The following is a 20,268-nucleotide window of genomic DNA, read 5'->3' as shown; positions in this document are numbered from 1 at the left end:
CTCCTTGGAAATAATCCAAACAAAACAACCGTATAACTTGTCTCACTAATACTGCCACTGCTCAATCTTTAAGTTGTAAACCAAACCACAAGTTTATAGTTATTTTCAACGTTCTAAAAATGGAATGGAAGTGAGACTACTTAGTCTTTGAATCTCAAATGAATTTGACAAGACCCATTTTGAAGGAAGAATGTGCCTTAGTGTTTCCGAGGGTTTGGAAAAAATTTCTGGCCAAACTGCCACTGAAATCCAAGGGTAGATTATGAGATCTCCAGCCTGGCTCAAAGCTGTCTGAAGCATATTGGAGACTCACTTCTCTTGAAATCCTTTCATTCTGGAATCACTCTGAAGCTCCCCACTGCAAACCGCTCACAGTACACCTACCTGTCCTCAGTCCCTGATATTACATATCAACTTGCAACTATTTTACTTCTTAACTGAATGGTCACTGTGATGCTTCACAGAAGAAAAATAATGGTACAATGTCTACTCTCTACTTAGAAATATTTTATTAAATGAAGAGATGAAGCAAAGGGATAAGCTACTAAAAAGAAAGGACAATCAGCCAGAAACAAGTAAAACAGATTTAAGCTGTTGGCTACTCAAGAGAGAAAAGAATTCTGACTGCTTTTGGCAGAAATAACTCATGAGACAATTAAGAAGTTCATGGAGGAAAATGGGATAATTATTATTGAACCTCTTAACACACGGTAAAATGTATCTAGTCCTACAGGCACCAAAAGGAACCACCTTCACTACAACTGTTATAATTAAAATCTATTTGAAATGCCCAGCTTTCATTCACATAAGGGCAGAGGACACATGGAGCCTTTCTAAATTAGTCACTACAGATACCCGCTGGGTAAAACTTATCTTAAAAAGTTTTACATCCCAATCAACAACATTTTATATAACTAGTAGATAAAATTTAAAGTCATTTAACAGCTCAAATGAGATTACTCCAAGTAGATGAAGAACATGCATGCATCATCTGTGTCAACAGATGTGAACACTCTACAGGGAATGAATTTTAAAACCCTATGGATGCTGAGTCCCTCCCATCAGGAAGCACCCACGGGCCTCCTAGATACCTTCCTGCACAAGAGGGCAGACAGTAGTATCAAGCAGCATCAGTAGTATTTTGTCTTGTGGAACTGAAAACCACAGCCACAGAAAGACAGAGAAAATGAAAAAGCAGACTTTGTACCAGATGAAGGGACAGGATAAAACCCCAGGAAAACAACTAAATGAAGAGGAGATAGGCACCCTTACAGAAAAAGAATTCAGAATAATGATGGTGAAGATGATCCAGGACTTTGAAAAAAGACTGGATGCAAAGATCGAAAAGTTTACCAAGACCTAGAAGAACTAAAGAACAAACAATCAGATATGTTAACACAATAACTGAAATGAAAAATATACTAGAAGGAACCAATAGCAGATTAACTGAGGCAGAAGAGCGAATAAGTGACCTGGAAGACAGAATGGTGATAATCACTGATGTGGAAAAGAATAAGGAAAAAAGAATGAAAAGAACTGAAGACAGCCTAAAAGACCTCTGGGACAATGTTAAATGCACCAACATTTGCATTATAGGGGTCCCAGAAGGAGATGAGAGAAAGGACCCGAGAAAATACTGGAAGACATTATAGTTGAAAACTTCCCTAACATGGGAAAGAAAATAGCTACCCAAGTGCAGGAAGCACAGAGAGTTCCAGGCAGGATAAACCCAAGGAGAAACACGCCAAGACATATAGTAGTCAAACTGACAAAAATTAAAGACAGAGAAAAGTTATTAAAAGCATCAAGGGAAAAACAACAAATAACATACAAGGGAACTCCCTTAAGGGTAACAGCTGATTTCTCAGCAGAAACTCTACAAGCCAGAAGGGAGTGGCACCATATATTTAAAGTGATGAAAGGGAATAATGTACAACCAAGAATACTCTACGCAGCAAGGATCTCATTCAGATTCAACAGAGAAATCAAAAGCTTTACAGACAAGCAACAGCTAAGAGAATTCAGCACCACCAAACCAGCCCTACAACAAATGCTAAAGGGACTTCTCTAAGCAGGAAACATAAGAGAAGGAAAGGACCTACAGAAACAACAACAAAACAATTAAGAAAATGGTAATAGGAACATACATATTGATAATTACCTTGAATGTAAATGGACTAACAGGGTGGGAACACAGCCAGAAGACACAGACTGGCTGAATGGATACAACAACAAGACCCATATATATGCTGTCTACAAGAGACCCACTTCAGACCTAGGCACACATACAGACTGAAAGTGAGGGGATGGAAAAAGATATTCCATGCAAATGGAAATCAAAAGAAAGCTGGAGTAGCAATAGTCACATCAGATAAAATAGGCTTTAAAATAAAAAATGTTATAAGAGACAAGAAAGGACACTACATAAAGATCAAGGGATCCATCCAAGAAGAGGAGATAACAATTATAAATATATATGCACCCAATATAGGAGCACCTCAATACATAAGGCAAATGCTAACAACTATGAAAGAGGAAATGCAAGGCAGAAATAGAGACACAGGTGTAGAGAACAAACACATGGACACCAAGTGGGGAAAGCAGGGAGGGTTGGGGGGAGGGGATGAATTGGGAGATTGGGATACCAAATTGTACACTCTAAATATATGCTGTTTATTGTCTGTTAACTGTATCTCAATAAAAGTTCTTAAAAAAAACAAACAAAAAAATAAAAACAAACAAAAAAGAACACTTCTTTCCCCTCCCTAAATATACCAACATTTCTATTAAAAGGTATATAAAATTTTACACTAGGTTAACGCTTACGTTTTACAAATTATGCTAACCAAGTATAAAAAAAAAAAACAAAAAAACTCTACGGATGCTTATAATTCTAAGACTCATATATGTGGGGACTGGAAACCCAAATGAGTAAGTCCAACCTCCATTCTGTGGTTGCTACTTTGTCAGACAGAGTATCTTCTCATCATTTGGTCACCTAAGGTATGTGTAAAGGAGAATCTTCTTGCATCCAGTAAAACAACTTACTATACCTGGATCTGTGTCACAGTTCCCTCCGTAATCTCATCATCTGCCACCTCTGTGGTTGCAGTCATGGTCACCTCAAAGCTCTGATCATTTTCTGAAACTTTAAGAAAAAAAATGGTTCAACTCCAGAATAATAATGGCAGGTTTTAATCATTAAAAAACATACCCAAGGAACAAGTATGTGATCATCTAATTTCTTAACATACTCCTTGCCAATACATCCACATAGTGTGTGTGTGTGTGTGTGTGTGTGTGTGTGTGTGTGTGTATGTATATACATACATATACATGTATTTGCCTAGCAAATATCTAGTGTGTGTTATTCTGGGCTATGGGGAGACAATAAACAAAAAACAAAAATTCTGCCTTCATGGCACTTATAGTCTAGGGGGAAAGACACAAAATGAACATGATGTTGGAAAAGTATTAAGGAGAAAAAATAAAGCATGAAAGGAAATGTGTTGGGAGTGAGGGAGAGTGTTTGAATTTTAGATAGGAGGACATGAAAAGTAACCAAGACCTGGAACAAGGCAAGGATGGGAGCTAGTCATGCAGGTATATTGAGGAAAAGCCCTTCAGGCAGATGGAAAGCAAAGTGCAAAAAGGCTCTGAGATGAAGGCCTGCCTAGATTATTCATAGGAACAGCAAGGACAGTGTGGTCAGAGCAGACCGAACAAGATATTGTGTGGGGACTCATGGGCCACTGTAAAGACTTTGGCTTCAACTATCTTCCAATGGGGTGACAATTGGAAGACTTAGAGTAGAGGAGTGATATAACTGAGTTTTGTTTTGTTTTTCTCTTTTTTATAACTGAGTTTTATCTTAATAGATTCACTCTGGCTGCTAAGGGAAAAACAGCCTGAGGGGCAGCACTGGCTGGAGGGAAATCAGCAAAGAAGCTAATTCAATCATCTAGATAAGAGAGGTCAGTGGCTTGGACTAGAGTGAAGGCAAGTGAAGGTGATGAGAAGTAGCTCGAATTGTGGATATATTTTGATGGTACAGCCAACAGGATTTGCAGATAAACCAAATATGAAAGAAAGCGAAGATGAAGGAATTAAAGTTTCTTTATCTGAACTACTGGAAGAATGTACCTGCCGTTAATGAGATGGGGAAGACTAGAAGAAGCAAGTTTAAAAATGTAGGACATTTCAGAAGCTCAGTTTTAAACATATTAGTTTGAGATACTCACTAAACATCTAGAGTTAAGAGAAGTCTGGACTGGAATAAATCTGACAGTCATTACCAGAGACAGGATTTAAAACCATGAATTCTATGGAGTGAGTAAAAACAAAAAAACAGAAGCAATCTAAGAACTGAGTCCTGCGGCACTCCATATTTAGAGGCTGGGGAGGTGTAGACAAGTCAGCAGAAGAGACTAAGAAGGAACGGACAGAGAGAAAACTAGAGAAATGTGTTCTCTGAAACCTGGTGACAAAATGGTTCAGGGATAAGGGAGTGATAAAAATTGCTGAAAATTGTGGGCAGATCAAGTAACATAAAAAACTAAAAAAAATCAGCATTGGATTTAGCAACAAGAAAGTCTCTGGAAAAAAACTAAAAAGAAGGAAAAAAGAAGAAGAAAAAGAAGGTGTCTGGAGACTAGGGGAGAACAGTTCTGGTGTAGCAATGGAGATGAAAGTGACTGCAGTGGGCTTACAGAACAGGGAAGGAGAAATGGAGGCAAGTACAGGCAATTCTTTCAAGGTACTCTGCTCTAAAGGGAAGGAGAGAAATTGGATGGGAGCCCAAGGCAGGCTAACAGGACTTTTATTTTAAAGAAGAAATTATAGTATGTTTGTAAACACTGATGGGAATGATCCAATAGAGAATGAAAAACTGATGATTCAGAAGAGAAAGGAAAGAATTGCTGCAACTATGCCCTTGAGTAGGCAAAAGGGATGGGATCTGGTACACTGAAGGGTTGGCCTTAGCTGGCTGCAAAGACAGAATATATGGACATAGATACAGGTCACTGTGTAACTGTGGTAGAAACTTACAAAAGTTATTTTCTGGCCACTTAAATTTTCTCAGTAAAGTAGGAAGCAAAGCTATCGGTTCAGAGTGAAAAAGGTGGAAGTATTATTGGAGGTTTCAGAATGTATGAAACAGTCATCTTAGAGTGGGAGAAAGAACACTAGATAAGTATGGTATGACTGGCAGGCAACACAAAGAGCCCATTTCAAGTTAAGGATCATAAAGTTAAAGTGAGACCGGTCAGCTTACTTGTGCTGTTTTTCTCCAACCTCTTTCAATTAGCTGTACCAGTAATAGACGTAAACATACAAATTGAACCAGGGTTGGGGTTTCACCAAAGAATGATGAAATGAGAGGAGGAAAAAAGGATCGAGGGTAAATGCAAGACAGTGATTATAATGATTAACCATGAAAACTGAAACTAGGAAAGGAGGAAACAAGGATACGAGTGAAGGAGGAATAATTTAAAAGTGGTAAGGTCAATGGTTCCCAGTGGGGCAAAGGACTGCAAAAGTACTACAGTAAGTAATCTGAAAAGATAGGAATTAGTGGTAGGAGAACAGTCTGAAATAGATTACAAATAGACTCCAGGTAATCTGTCACAGCAAGAGTGGTATGAGAATGACAAATGAGGCAGCATGAAGAACAAAAGGAATCGGAGGCTTAGTAACTCCAACAATCATCTGAACAAATGATCACCAAGAGTTTTAACTATGAATAGGTAATGGAGTAAATGTGTGTAGATGATTGCAAAAAGAAGTGGTAAGTGATCTACACTGATTAACATGAGAGTTAAGAGAACTTTTAAGGCTCAGATAACTTTTTATGAGTTTTATAAAGCATGTAAAGAAAACCTGAATATTAAAGTTAAATCTTTAAAACTAATATCCATCTCCATGAAGTCCAACATGAATTACTTGCCCATTTAATCAGTCCCAGATGATGTGATGGATATAGGACTTCATGCTTTTACGTGACTTTTTTTAAATGTAGAAACTTTCCTAAGTTGATTTTATCAACGTACTTTTTACAAATCCAGGGCACTTCAAGCCGCTCTTCATAAATTCAGCCTTATTGTAAAATAGACTCCAGAATCTCCTCTTTACATGGTGATGTTATGACCCAACATCAAACTTTGATGTCAACACATCCATATTATCTTACCCAGTTAAGTGAATGAGGGTGTGAAAGATTCAGTCTAACACCATAAAAGAGAACAAAATATCAAGTGTAGTCCACACCTACAATTATGCTCAAGGCACTCTCACCAAATCAATTAACCAGTCAAAGTTTACATCAAAATAATCATTCAAAAATTCTGGCTTAATTAAATTTCTTAATTTTATTTTATATACTGGGGATGTAATGTACAGCATGGTGACTACAGTTAGTAACACTGTACTGTATATTTGAAAGTTGTTGGGACGGTAGATCTTACCACAGGAAAAAAAATTGTATTGATAACTATGTGTGCTTAAGGATGTTACTAGACCTATTGTGCTGATCATTTTGCAATACATACATATACTGAATCGTTATGTTGTACATCTGAAACTAATATAACGGTAATGTCAATTCTTTCTGAATTAAAAACAATTCTAGCCTAGAAAATGTCTATATAGGATTGCATGTGTACAGATAGGCCAATCACGTTCTAAAATTGAATCATAAAATAATAATAGTCAAATTAGAAAAGAGTTCTAAAAATCATGTGAATTATCAGCAGAAGGAAAGATCATTTAATCAGAAATCATTATGTTTGTATATGCCACAAGTGTAAGCAATATTAGCTATATTTACATTAACACCGTTTTTCAAAAGAGTCTCACAGTAAACTTAACATGGTTTCTTTTCTGCTCAATTCAATAAGCAATTAACTCCAAATATGGAGTATATGTCTGCTTACGAAGAAGACACAATTTTTCACAATGAAAACCTAGTCTTAGCTTTCTTTCACTGGACGACAATGTGATCTTGCCTGATGCTGAGTGCAAAATAAAAGTTCTTGGATATGCCAAGACCCTCCTTTGTGCTGAGTGCCACCAACAGCCCTGTGCCCCAAGATTATCTACCCCAGCTTTGGAGGGCCACCGCAGTTCAACAAGATTCCATATTCTTCGCTAAACAAATCAGAAATATAATCTAACATTATAGTTGGTGGCTTGTAGTCACTCACCAACAGCATTCCACTCAAAATATTACACCTCCTTAGAATCCAGTCTACTCTAAATGATCTTGGAATATAAACATTTTAAGAACTTTGTTTGGTTTTTTTTCATGTAGGATCATAGTTCCTCAGCCAGGGATCGAACCCGTACCCCCAGCAGAGGAAGTGTGGAGTTTTAACCACTGGACGGCCAGGGATGTGCCTTAAGAACTTTCTTAATGAGAATACACTTATTAGGTTTCTAACTTCAATTCAGCTATATACCACATGAAAAGAACATACACTACAAGAACCAGAATGCCTGAGTATGACTTTAGATAAGCTATTACACCTCTCTATGCCTTAGTTTTCTCATTTATAACATAAGGAGCACTCTGGAGAGTGCTTTCTCAATGACGGTGAATATGCTTCTTGGGAGAGGAAATGAAAAAATCTTATTCTCTTTATTAAGAAAGAAAGGATATATATATACATAGTACATTAAGAACAACAACAGCAGTGTATCTGTGGTATTACAATTTCATGGGAAGAGCATGCTCATGAAACAATTGTCTAAAAAGGCTCTCGGGGGTGGGGGACAATTAAAAAAAAGGTCGAGGGATTAAACTAGGCAATATATGTAAAAGTATTCAGAGCCAGGCCTGGCACAGAAATAAGCACTCAAGTGCTGGTTCAAGGAGGTTTTTTGACTAAGAGGAGAAAAATAATGGGTCCAAGTCTACCTTGAAATGCCAATTTGATCTCTTGCAATCTAAATTTTGACTCAAAAGGAAACTATGTTAATACATAGTGACTTACGTGGAAGTGCAACAACTGATATGCAAGGAGTGGAATCATCAATACTTTGATCATCCTCAGAAGACAGACAAAGCCTTTTATGTGGAGGTTCAGTACTATCTTCTGAGTCTATTTCATCAGCTTCTAATGAAACAAAACAAAACCAAAAATCTCAAAATCTTCAAACCAACAAGGAGAAAACAAAATCTTCAACCAGTAATGACTGTAAAATAATCTTCTTACTGACTTGCTAAGTCAACTAAAGCCAGCTGTGCAAGTGAGACTTACTGCCCTCTCTATGCCCACTGCAGAACCTCAGTTCCTATTCTTATGACAAGGAGCCATAACAAAGGTGCCACTTTTTAAACCATCACTCTTTTGTGCTGTCGACTACCTGGCTTTCCAAATATTTCACGTGCGAAGACAAGGGATGATTATTTAATTCACTCACAAATATTTACTGAATGCCTACCATTAGCTAAGCTGGAGAAACAGAACAGGAAGAGATACCCTGACTGTCAAGGAGCTCACAGTACAGTGGAGATGACTAAACTAACAATTTCAAAATGGTGTAATAAGAAGTATGAAGGTAGAATGATGAGGCTGTTATATGAGCAGAGAGGCATCTAATTTAGACTGGAGCTGAAGAGAGGTTTCTAGAAAAGGTGTCTTGAACTTCAAAAAGAAAACAGAAGCCAGGGGAAAATGATTATTACTGCTAGTAGGAGTAATACATGCTGTGATACTGAGATATGAAAAGCTTAAAGTATGTTAGGAAAATAAAAATAGCTGTGAAGTGCCGGTACACCGATATATGAACTGTGGCAGGAAATCAGGCTGGAAGGAAAGCTGAGATGTACAATTATATGTCAGCAGGTTCTCCTACCATTCTGAGGGCAGTGAAGGATGAGGTTCCCGTCTGTATCCCGAGTCAAAGTCACAGAGTTCACAGTTTCTACTGTTACTGTGTCAGAATCCTCTTCAACTGTGCTCATACTCAAATCTGTGTAAGAACAGGTTTCGGATTAGGGTTTAAAAATCATTTCCAAGTATGAACATAAAGTAACCTACAAACACCCCCCCAGCCCCAATTTTTATCTGCCTACGGTATTCTTTTTTTCAAAATACATTTTATTTAATTTTCTTTTAAAGTTTTACTGAGATATAATTGACATACAATAAACTGCATATATTTAAAGTGTACAATTTGATATTTTTTTTCCTTATCTGCCTACAGTATTCTTTATGTGAAATTGCAATGATGCTTCAGGTTTCAAAACTTGTTTTTCAAAAGTTTATGCCAATTATTTAGAATTAGTTGTAATAATCTGCAAGAATCTAAATGCGATGATTAATTAAAAACCTACAGCATTTACTTTTTTAAAAGTTGTTTTTATCACATCCTTAAAAGGGTTGTTCTTATCACATCCAATGAAAGACAGTTTGTTCCAAGTTGTCTATCATATTAGCAAAAACTCACACCACTTTTTAATTATTCTTTATTGGTAGCTTTGTGATATTTTCAAATGGGTGTTTAACTCCTGAGTCTTAACCAGAATATCAATCACAACTTTTCTCTTAATCTAAGAATTACTTCTCTAAAACACTTTTTACAAGTATTTAAGCTGTTATTATTTGAAAAATAGGAACACTAAATAATTTTTCCTGCTGTTTTTTTTTCATAATATTGAACAAGTACATATATCTGTCATTGACCAAACTGTTTACCTAATAGATATATGGATCAAGGCCTTCTTTTGAAATAGAGAATTCAGTTTTGCTTAAAAGTGTCTTTACCTGTTATTTTACACATATATTACTTCCCTTTTGTTCAGACAGACTGAATAAGCAGAGCTCTGAATATACATGGCTGACAGGGGGAAATGAACTGAATTGTAATCAATGGCCTGACTGAAGTCTTCAGGCTTACCTTGTAATGTTCAATGAAGTTCTTGACTCAATAACTCAGTTTTGGTCTTGTCCACATACTTTTTTTTTTACCAACTAAATAATACAGAGGACATAAGCCTTGATGTGTATTAATCATTCAATATTTATTTGGTTCCTATATTAGTCTGTACATATATCTGCATTTTCCCTTGGCAGAAAAACTTAAGAACTATTAACATTTACACAGTGAATATCTAGTGATTCACTCAAGTTTTACTGTACAAATTACTGTTTTAAAAGGACATCATTCATTTTACAATGGTAAAAATGCCATTCCTAAATTAAAGATAAGTGGAGATCATGATTTAGTTATGACTATAATTTGCAAATCATGAGGTGAGGTCCCTGGAACAAAGGAATGCTTACCTAGAAAACAGATGGATCAGCTATAGCCCTTCCCACAGAATCGAGTCGCTTTCCCTTAGCCACCAGCATCACTTTCATGTTATCCAGATTGTTTCTCCCCCATGTTCCTACCTCTGCAACACTCTGAAAAAGTAATAGCATTACACAATAAGGCTCACTGAGAACAAACAACTGTGTGCTAGCAGTATGCTGTGACAATCTAGCCTCAAGTCTCTGTGATGTCTCAACTAGAAGAGGGAAGACAAAACCAGAATTCTTCTTTAAGCAGACCTTCTGGAAGTCAGCCTCTAAGAGTATTCTCCAATTAAGGGCAGAAATGATAGGATCCTATGCCTACTATGTCAGTTTATAGGCAGTTTCTCAACCCAAGTTGTCCCTCATCAGGCAGTCAAACTTTCTTGGAAAAAAAAGGTTGAACTATACCAGTGGTTCTATGAACTGTAGACCTGGGTACATGTAACATGACCCAGGGTGTATACCAACCAACAGTACCACAAAAGTTACCAGTAACTATATTTTTCTTTATAATAGTTTACACCTCTCTTTAAATGTAGTACTGTATTTCATCTTAAAGCATTAAAAACTATACAATATCTGTTAACAGCTCTGTCTAGGGATCCGTGGGAAAAAGAAATCCTAAACAATCAGGCCAGAAAACATAAATTTACAAGAAAGCTTTTGAATGTATTGTGAAACTTACAAAATCTGAAATATTGATTTTTAAAGGTTTCTTTTAATAGGCTTCTCATCTTCATCCCAAAGGATCAACCAAAAATTAAAAAGTACAGTAAGATTTAAGGTTCAAGGGGATGTTTCAGCAAAATCCAATCATTAAAATTCTCATTTTTACAGTATTCTAATTAAAACTCCTCTCCAGGGTGGGTATCTTTGAGAACTGTTATATACAAATAAGTCTACAGTGCAACAGGTACAGATCCAGTTAGAGAAATATCCAGTCAGTTAATAGATTTCATATTGTTCTTACTTCTGAATCCATTAAAGTTTTAAAAAGTTGGTTTGTGAAGTAGTACCTACTGCACAAGATGGAGAAATGAAATGTTAAAAAAAGAAAAAAAAAGTTAAAACTACCCATAAACTTGATGTGTGTGTGTTTGTGTAAGAGACTATTCTGTAGAAGCAATTTTATATCCTGCATTTTAGAGTTCATTCACATTGAAAAATGTGGAGGAAACCAAGCTAGGTATTTAACCGAAGTTTTCTATATCATTTAAAACTTCCACTGCATAAAAAACATGACATTATCCAACAAATAGCCTATCACTGGCCATTTACAGTCTTCACAATTTTTCACTTCTGTAAAACATTAAAACAAACACTCACATACTATTTCCTCAAAAAATATTAATTACTGAAAATTATTACATCAAAGAATACAACAAAATAAACTCCAATCATACCACAGTCTATTTTCCAGAAAGGGTGTACAAATTTATATTCCAACCATTAAGATGTAAACTCTATTCCTGGTACTAAATAAAAATACCTTGCCAGTACTGTTATTTGAAAAGAAACAACAAAGCAACAAAACAAACAAAACCACCAACAAAAACAACAACAAAACCAGCACAACTGCTCATTTGATAGGTGCAAAATGGTTACTGGTTTAGCATTTTAATGTACGTCATCTCAGGACCAAAGTTAATCTAAAATTATGGGAAAAAGAAAAAATAAAGGTGGATTTGAGAAGATATGGTAAGATAATAAATAGTACAAAGAAAAAGAAGTCTTGAATAGCCAGATGAGAGAATTTCATTCCTGATAACGTGTATTGGTTAGAGGTAATCCCATGCAGTATACTAGCTTTAAATCAGGAATCTAGGTTCATTTTAAAAAGTCTGATAATTCATGTTGGAGATGAGTACGTGGTTCTGTGCTGCTTTGCAAATAAACTAGCATGTCTATTCAATCAGCAAATATATATCACATGCCCAATGTGCCAGGGACTCTCTAGGCATTGAGATATAGTGGCTTTTTTTTTTTTAAACCACAAAAGATAAACTCTTGACTCCCTTTCCTGTGGTTTTCCCCCTGTTGTAGAGCTACATGGTCTGGATTTATTAATATTTAAGAAACTCACCTAATTTTATTTTTAATTTTTTTTTTTAGGTAACACATTTACATGGTTCAAAACTCAAAAGGTAAAGGTGAAGTCTACTTTCCATTCTAGTTCCCCCAACACCCAGACTCCCTCCCTGGAGGTAAACAATGTTGTCAATTTCTCATGCCTCCTTCCACTTATTTTACTCATATGTAAGTCAACATATTCCTTCCTGCTACATACACTTTTTACAGAAATAGTATCACAATACAAATACAAAACCTTATCCTAATGTCTACTTTACATTGCTTCAACAGCAAGATGAAGAAACAACATTGCAAGTATGGGACTGCAAGCCAGCCAAAAAATTAACAGCAAAGCCCCCAAGGTGGGACTGGATTTCGCCTGGTGGGAGGGGAGTAAAAAAGAAAGCCACTATGGCAGAGGTTTTTGAGCAAGAGGGAAAGTAGCTGAATTGAAGGCTGGAGAAGAAGGCAGGGGCACATCTCACAAGGCCTTACAAATCTTTGGACTGTTTTAAATAGGGAAATATAATTCACATTTTTAAAAGATCATTAAGACTGAAATATGGAGAATGGATGAGAGAATAAGTCATGAGAATAGCAACTCTCCAAGAGATGACTGTCATTTGGAATAGGTGGCAGAAATCAAAGAAAGGAGCCTGGACAGAGGATTTATTTTGGAGGCAGTGTTGACAGGATTTGCTGAAAGGAGACGGAGATGAGGAGCTATTTTAAGAAGATTCCTAGACTTTTCGGCTTGAATAGCTAATTCAGTTTTGGGACACTAAAAAAATACATTAAGTATTTCCATTACTGTTAATTTTAACAAATTAGGATATAAGGCACCCATACGAAGATGTCAAGTTGCCAGTTATAAGCTGGAATTCAACAAGAATTAGACCTATAAATTTGAGTTAGTGCCATGTAAATTGTTTTTAAAGATAAGATCACCTAGAGAAGTTAGAGAAGACAGCCTAGAGTTCTGAAGCAGAAGTCAAGCAATACACAAACAAGGGAAGCAGACTAAGAAGGACCAGTCAGGGATACAGGAGGAAAACTGAGAGATGTTAATTAAAAGGCTCAAGAGTGTTTTCCAAGGAACATTAAGTAGTTGACTGTGTTAAATACTGAGAGGAAAAGATGGAGAAGCGACTACTAGATCTGGCAATACACAGAACATTGATGACCCACTGGAATACAGAGAATTGGAAGTATGGAATACAAAACAGGTCTTTTACGAGGTTAAGCTTTCAAGGTAAGCAGAGTAAGAAGATACTAGCTACAGTAGGGTCAAGACAGCTGTTACTTATAGGAAGAGTACACCTGAATTTTAATATAACTTAGAGTAACTGAAAAATGTTGGTGAATAATCAACCTTTGATAGTAAGGTACAAAGTTGAGTAATTTAGGGCCTTGTATTCTAATTCATTATACATGAAACAATGCTTAACTTCAAAATCCGTTCCCCATTTGGTTTAATAGGGAAAGATATCAGGAAGATCTCCAATTTTAACATCAAAATTTTGGTTCTCTTTGGGGCAAATAAATACACAACATCAGCCCATTCACTTTTTTTTAGAAGACAACCTACATATTTACTTATTTATGTATTTTAGCCTCGCCACATGGCACGTGGGATCTTAGTTCTCCAACCAGGGATCAAACCTGCATCCCCTGCATTGGAAGTGCAGTCTTAACCACTGGACCACCAGGGAAGTCCACCATCAGTCCATTTAGATCTCCCCTTCTTTCTCTAAAATGGGTTATACCATATGCAATTTTTCTTTTTTTTAATCAACTAAAAGTGAGACCATGAAAGGAAAATCTTTTTCACAGCCATGTTAATTGGTGAAATGTCATTTGGGCATGTTTCCATCATTTGGTGGCTATCTTAAACAGTAATACCTTAGTAAAATAAAAAACAAAATACCTGATATGTGGTACAAAACATTTATACTACAGTACTTATATAATACAGTACTTATATACACTCACATTTAAATGAGAAATGTATTTGTTTACATTTATAGCTCCGAATGAACAAGATGACCCTACTCAGTGTAGAACCCAAAAACTCACTACTCTTGGATGTTACTTAATACAGAGTTTAAAGAAATAAATCCTTCATTCTACTCCACCCCAGTATTGATATAAAGTTTTCAATCACTGGATTATCTTAAACTGGTATTTCCATCAATTGAGTCTACATAATTTTCTGGTTTACCAGGCAATTAAGTGTCATAATCTTCTAAAAACTAGATCAAACCAAGGAAAGTAGCATTTCTTCCTAGTTCTGGGACTGGTTTCTGTAGATAAATGTTTACTGGTTCCCAAGCACAGGACTAGTACAAATGGGCAAGGGTAGATTCTATTAGTAGAGATCATGGGAAGCACAGAGTTAACACTTGCTGACCCTTGATGCTTGGAGTTGTGATTCTACATTGCAAAATGGGATGAGACTACACGGTGTGAAAAACATTCAGTAATGTAAGATAGTTTTTTAAAGGGAAATCAAGCAAGCTACAGAACATAACACTAGAATTCTATTGGATGAGGCAAAGACTGAGCAACAGTAGTTGAGGCAAAGTTTTTGGCATAATTCAACTAATAAGGCAGGAAGGACACATTTAGTTTTCAGATGTCCTTTTTCCTCCCCCAATATAATAAGGAAATTACTCATTCTTTTTTTGGGTGATAATCTCCCAGATCTTTTAGCCATGTACCAACATATATATTTTTTGTTTTTACAACAGTGAGATCATACTGTCATATCTTTTATAACTTTTTTTTTTTCACTTACTTCATGGGGAGCATTTTCCAATATTACTATTCTTCCACAGCACTTTAAATGGAGACATAGTACCAAAATGTATCTAACCATTAACCCATTACTGAACATTTTTGTTACTCCATATTGGCCACCACCATACCTTAGGTGGTATGTAACTAACGCCTTAGGAAATGCTTGTTTATAAGGGGATTTGCTTAGTAACACATAATAAAAAATTTGAAAGATGTTTTAAAATATTTTTATTTTGAAAGAATGAACACTCTGCAAAATAAAAAGTCTTAGTGGAAGAAAACAGGTAACAAATTCTTACGTCCTGAACATGGCGGCATAAAGGGATACCAGGAAACAGACAAAGCCACAGAATAACATCTTAAATATTGATTTTATTAAATATAGGGATGGGGACACTACACAGTTGAGGCTGAATGCTTTGGACTACCGTCCCAGACCCCTGGGGATTTGTTCTTCTGTATACTTTGTGGAAAAGTTTGAGAAGCAGAGCTATAAATGAACATAAATCATACTGAATTAAGGTACCTAACTAATGTTCATTATGGCTTGGTTTTAAGATATGACTATACACCATAAAACATCAATAAAGATATTAATGGGGTTTATTATAACAGGCTTTAATTGTTTAAGATGTTGATTTCAATTACCAGCTACTGAAAACAATGACATTATTAGAGTAAAAGAAAATTTCTTGGTAGTATGAGTCATTTCAAGGTGCAGCATTTCACACCTGGTTTGGCAATACAACCATACTGCTTATTAAGCATTAAGCAAAAATGTCTTTCACCCAGTGAATGATTTAAGAGGTATATAATGTGTATTTGGCTACATTTTAAGATTTCAGCCATTCATATCTGAGCCCTCCATGCAAGGTATCATCAGAAGCTCTTTAAAGGGAACACGTTAAATTATCACTATAGCCCTCTGATATACACTGAAGCCGATTTTTAAACCACACTTCTGCAAGTTACTAAAATACACAGACAGTAAATAAGCCTAATGAGCATTTCTTCTGCTGCCTAATACCTGACAGTCAAAAAGATTAGCTTTGATAACTGCGTGCTTGGAAAAATGTCTTGACAACACAGTGCACACAACTAAAATGACAGCTAAAAAATGGGATAAGGTTAACACACACACGCACACACCCCCATACAAAAAAACAATTAAATTGCTCATAAGGGCTCTCCAGTGTGCTTTTTCATGACAACTTCTTTCTGGTATTCATTCATGGAATGCAATCTTTCCATAAACTTGAAAAAGGAGACAAGATAAACAGGTTCCTTCTTTTATTTAAGTTTACAGTTTACCTTTATGGAATCAAAACAAAAACAAAACCTATTTGTGATTTCTATTACAAGCATCCTTTTCACAAAAGGAAACAAAATGAAGGGGAGAAATGATATGAAAGCAACTACCACATACATTTGAGAACTCTGTATTTTCTATTTAACGCCCTTGGCAATAGGTTTATCACTTTCTCCAGTCACTGAACAGCACTGAAGGACAGAAAAAGCTTTGGAGCTGAATTTGCAAAACATACAGAAGCATACCAATTCTGAAGGAATCCTTTCATATGACGAAAAAAAAATGCTAAAAATGATGGTGGCAAGAGAAAACTATTAAAAAAGAACTCCAATTTGAGAAGGCAGGATTAAACAGACAGCTTCTATATATGATATTAAAAAACTGGGCCTCTAACCTTTTTAAAGTTTTGATGTCTTTACAAAGAAACACACTTTCCACCCCCTCAATATTTTAACATGTATGTGCCAGGATGTAAACTCCCAGGGACACTTGTTTCACATTATCATACTCATTCTCACAAGCGTTAACTTAAGCCAATGTTCTTAATGGAGCATGAAAAAAAAAACCGTTTAAAAGAATAAGATGTTATTTTCAGGACATACAAGTTTATTACAACTTTACGTGGAAAAGGTAAGGACTAGTTTTGTTGTTTTTATTTCAATATTAACTAATAACATCTAGTTAACCTTACAAATACACTCCTCTCTCCCGCTGCCTTGGGGTGAAATGAGATAACTTTTCTACATCTTAAAAAAAGCCTGTAAAAAGAAGAGAACTTAAAGGGGGGAAAAAAAAAGACTAAAGAAAGCCTTTTTGGATATAGTTCTCTACCAGTAACCATTTCGCAGACACGCTCTGCTTTCAAATCTCAAATCCTAACCCCAACACTCTTTTGTGACTGCTTCCCCTCAAAATACTTCTAAAACCTGAACACCCAGAGAAAAATGTTTATATAGCATATATTTATTCATACAACTGCTCAAAGTATGCACTTGAAGTTCTATATAAGTATGCAATGCCCAGTACTTACTGATTAACTGTTGATGAAGACAGGGCAATAGCATTTTGGCTCCACCATCTAGCTCAACTGCAATCAATTAAAGAGATTCACGGAGAATACGCAGGTTCTAGATCAGTCCCAAAAAGCATATTTTGGGGTGAGCCTATCAACTAAAATAGTAAAAAAAAAAAAAATTAGCTTTTTTGGTGGCATATATAAGTAGTTAGCAATATGGGAGTTAAGATTATCACAAAACATGAAATATATTTTTTCTTCATAACTAACACGTTAACTTGTTTTTTTCAAAAAGGATCAAGCTAGTTTTTGTCCCTTGTGAATGAAGGGAAAAAACTTTATTCTCATACCAAATTTCACTAAAACAGTCTGACAATTTTTGCGACGTTAAGGAACATAAAAATTTTTTCCTGAACTTTGTCTCTAAATCTTAACCTAACAAATGTATCTTACCACCACTACAGCATCATAGTAAAAATCTAAGTTTTTGGTGTATTATCACCATGGTCTTTAAACGTTTAAGTGCTGGTAAATTATTCAAAGTACTAAATAAATAAATTTTTAAAAATTCAGTAACACTGAAAGTTATTTGAAACAGAAATTCAAAAGCACTTCAAAGGAAAAAAAAACTAAAGTAATGGAAAAATATTGAAATCCTTCACTGAAAAATAGTTTCTGTAAACTTTCAACACAATGCAAGAATGTTTCACTTGAACTGGAGCTTAAAAACTATAAATGGCTGTCTTCGCGAATTTAAAATAAAGGTAAAATCGGTAAAAGATAAAATAATAAACCCAAATGGTATTATTCTAAGTTTAAAACACCGAATATTACAAATCCTACAGAATACGCATTTTGCCAAATGTCCCAACGAACAGCCTCATCTACTGTCATAAAGAAGCTGCACAACGATAAATCGAGTTACGAGAAAATAACCATTGAATGTGAATCAGGGAGAGGGAGTCCTGACTTTTACATTTCATATATTTATCACCTCTCCTTATCTGCATCGAATTATTTTTATTCTAGAAACACACGCTATATCATTCAACTGCATAGAACGGCACTTAGCCACTTCTACCCTCAAATCTATGCGGCAGATTCCCTGAAGGTTCTCAAAATCTATTTTAAAGGACGAAGAAGATGAAAAATTTAAAAAACTGCCTCGGAACTCGGCAAAATACGACAATCCCTGTTTTGCAGGCGCATTTTCCGCTTTTCCGCTGGCTTAAGACTGTCTTCTCCGCACGCCAGCTCCTATTTTTCCCTTTTAAAAGAGACTCAGGCTGACAAGAGATGGCTCGGCCGGCAACCCCGATCCCCTCCGCCTGGGCCACGAACAGCCGAGCGAGCGAACCCCAAAAAGATGGGAGAAGGGCCGAAGAGGCGAAAAGTTGAGAGGAGAAAAAAAGGGGGTGCGGTGGGGTGGGGCGAGGTCCGCCCCAACTCTCTCAATCCCATTCAAGCCCACCTCTCCTTCACTGGGCCTGACGAAACCGCAAAGGTGACAAAAACATAAAAAAAGGGAACCTCACGCGAAAGCAAGGAGGGCTTCCTTACTCTCCGCGTTCCCGGGCGCGATTCTCTCGCCAGGCTCCCGGCCCACCCCACCCCCAGGGGTCCCGGCGCCATTTAGCTCCTCCGAAGCCGCCGCCATTTTCCGCCCCCGCCGGCTCGCTGGCTGTGCCTCGGCGGCCGCTCGCTCCCCTGCTCCGCAGCCCACGCCACCGCCGCAGGCCCGGCCCCGAGAGGGAGGCCCTGGTCTGAGCGTGCGGGGACGGCAGCTTCAGCGTCACGAAGCCCAGCTCCGACCCCGCCCGCGGTGCCCAGGCGCCGGCAGCTGGCGCCGGCCGGCGGGAGCAGGCGGACAGCAAGGGGGCCGGACAGGCTCCACTGGGCGGAGCGGCCCTGGCGGCGGTTGGGACCTGAAGGTTCCATCGCACTTACTTCCTGTTTTGGGTCCGGGCACTTTGGAAGAACCAGGATGGAGGCTCCAAAAAATACCAGGATGGAGGAAGCAGCCACGGGCAAGAGTGGCTGCAGCTGGAGCGAGCGAGCGCGACGAGCCACCGGAAACGGAGCTACGGCCGCGCCCCGCCCCCAGCCCCCGCACGCTCCCCCCGCCCGGCCTCCTCTCCTTTGGGGCGGGCCTGCGCGTCGGCTGTGGCGTCACTTCCGGCCAGGTCGGAGCGCGAAAAAAGGTCCCAGGGTATTGGAGGTTTTGTCCCTGTCTGGGGTGGGGGGGGGTTGTTTGTTGTCGCCCGTGTTCCTCTCCTCCTGCAAGGAAATATAGGTTCTGACTGTCCCGTTACTGAGGCTATGCGGGAGGACCTTATTTCTTTGGCGCAACTGGAGTCCTCCTGGCTCGGGACACTTAGTTCGGCCTCGCGAGCCGACTTTCGTAATTATCCTGGGCCTCCGAGCGGAAGGAACTGCTGTGGGGCACCGCTTGAGAGCTGGGTGTGGGTGCAGACGAAACCCGGGAATGGTGCGTCTGGCTTGTCTGGCTTGGTCTTCCTGGCCGAGGGGCGCGTCGAGGCGTTACCTGTTGGGCGTGTGATGCAATTCATGGAGAAGCGTTTCCTCCGAGCAGACGAAGGAGGTGTTCTGTAGTGCATAGTAACTCCTTGTAAAACAAGGCTTTTCCGCCCTGGATGCTCTTCAGTTACCAGGGGGCCTTTCAGGGAAGACCGATATTCGGCCCCTCCCCCAGAGAGTCTTTAAGCTTCCAGAGACCCCTCTGCAGAGGTTTTTGTTTTGAAACAGTTCTGAAT

At 37.8% G+C, this 20,268-nt stretch overlaps 1 protein-coding gene across 7 annotated transcripts in view; it reads right to left on the bottom strand.

Annotated features, from left to right (window-relative positions):
- DMTF1 (cyclin D binding myb like transcription factor 1) overlaps positions 1-19,577 on the bottom strand; it is a 42,996-nt gene extending 23,419 nt beyond the window's left edge. For 2 of the 7 annotated variants that reach the window (XM_057730782.1, XM_057730787.1), the window contains exons 1-6: positions 19,030-19,424; positions 17,510-17,649; positions 10,287-10,409; positions 8,857-8,973; positions 7,992-8,114; positions 3,054-3,148 (exon numbers count right to left, since the gene is read on the bottom strand). In XM_057730782.1, the coding sequence (XP_057586765.1) occupies positions 3,054-3,148; positions 7,992-8,114; positions 8,857-8,965 (327 nt within the window). In that variant the 5' untranslated portion in view covers positions 8,966-8,973; positions 10,287-10,409; positions 17,510-17,649; positions 19,030-19,424. The other 5 variants (XM_057730785.1, XM_057730781.1, XM_057730783.1 and 2 more) reach the window with 5 other exon arrangements.
- Positions 19,578-20,268: the final 691 nt, after the last annotated feature.

This window comes from Hippopotamus amphibius, chromosome 4, assembly GCF_030028045.1.
Source record: "Hippopotamus amphibius kiboko isolate mHipAmp2 chromosome 4, mHipAmp2.hap2, whole genome shotgun sequence".
Classification (NCBI taxonomy): Eukaryota; Metazoa; Chordata; class Mammalia; order Artiodactyla; family Hippopotamidae; genus Hippopotamus; species Hippopotamus amphibius.
The sequence above is the reverse complement of the archived record's forward strand: the minus strand, read 5'-3'. Positions and strand labels throughout refer to the sequence as shown.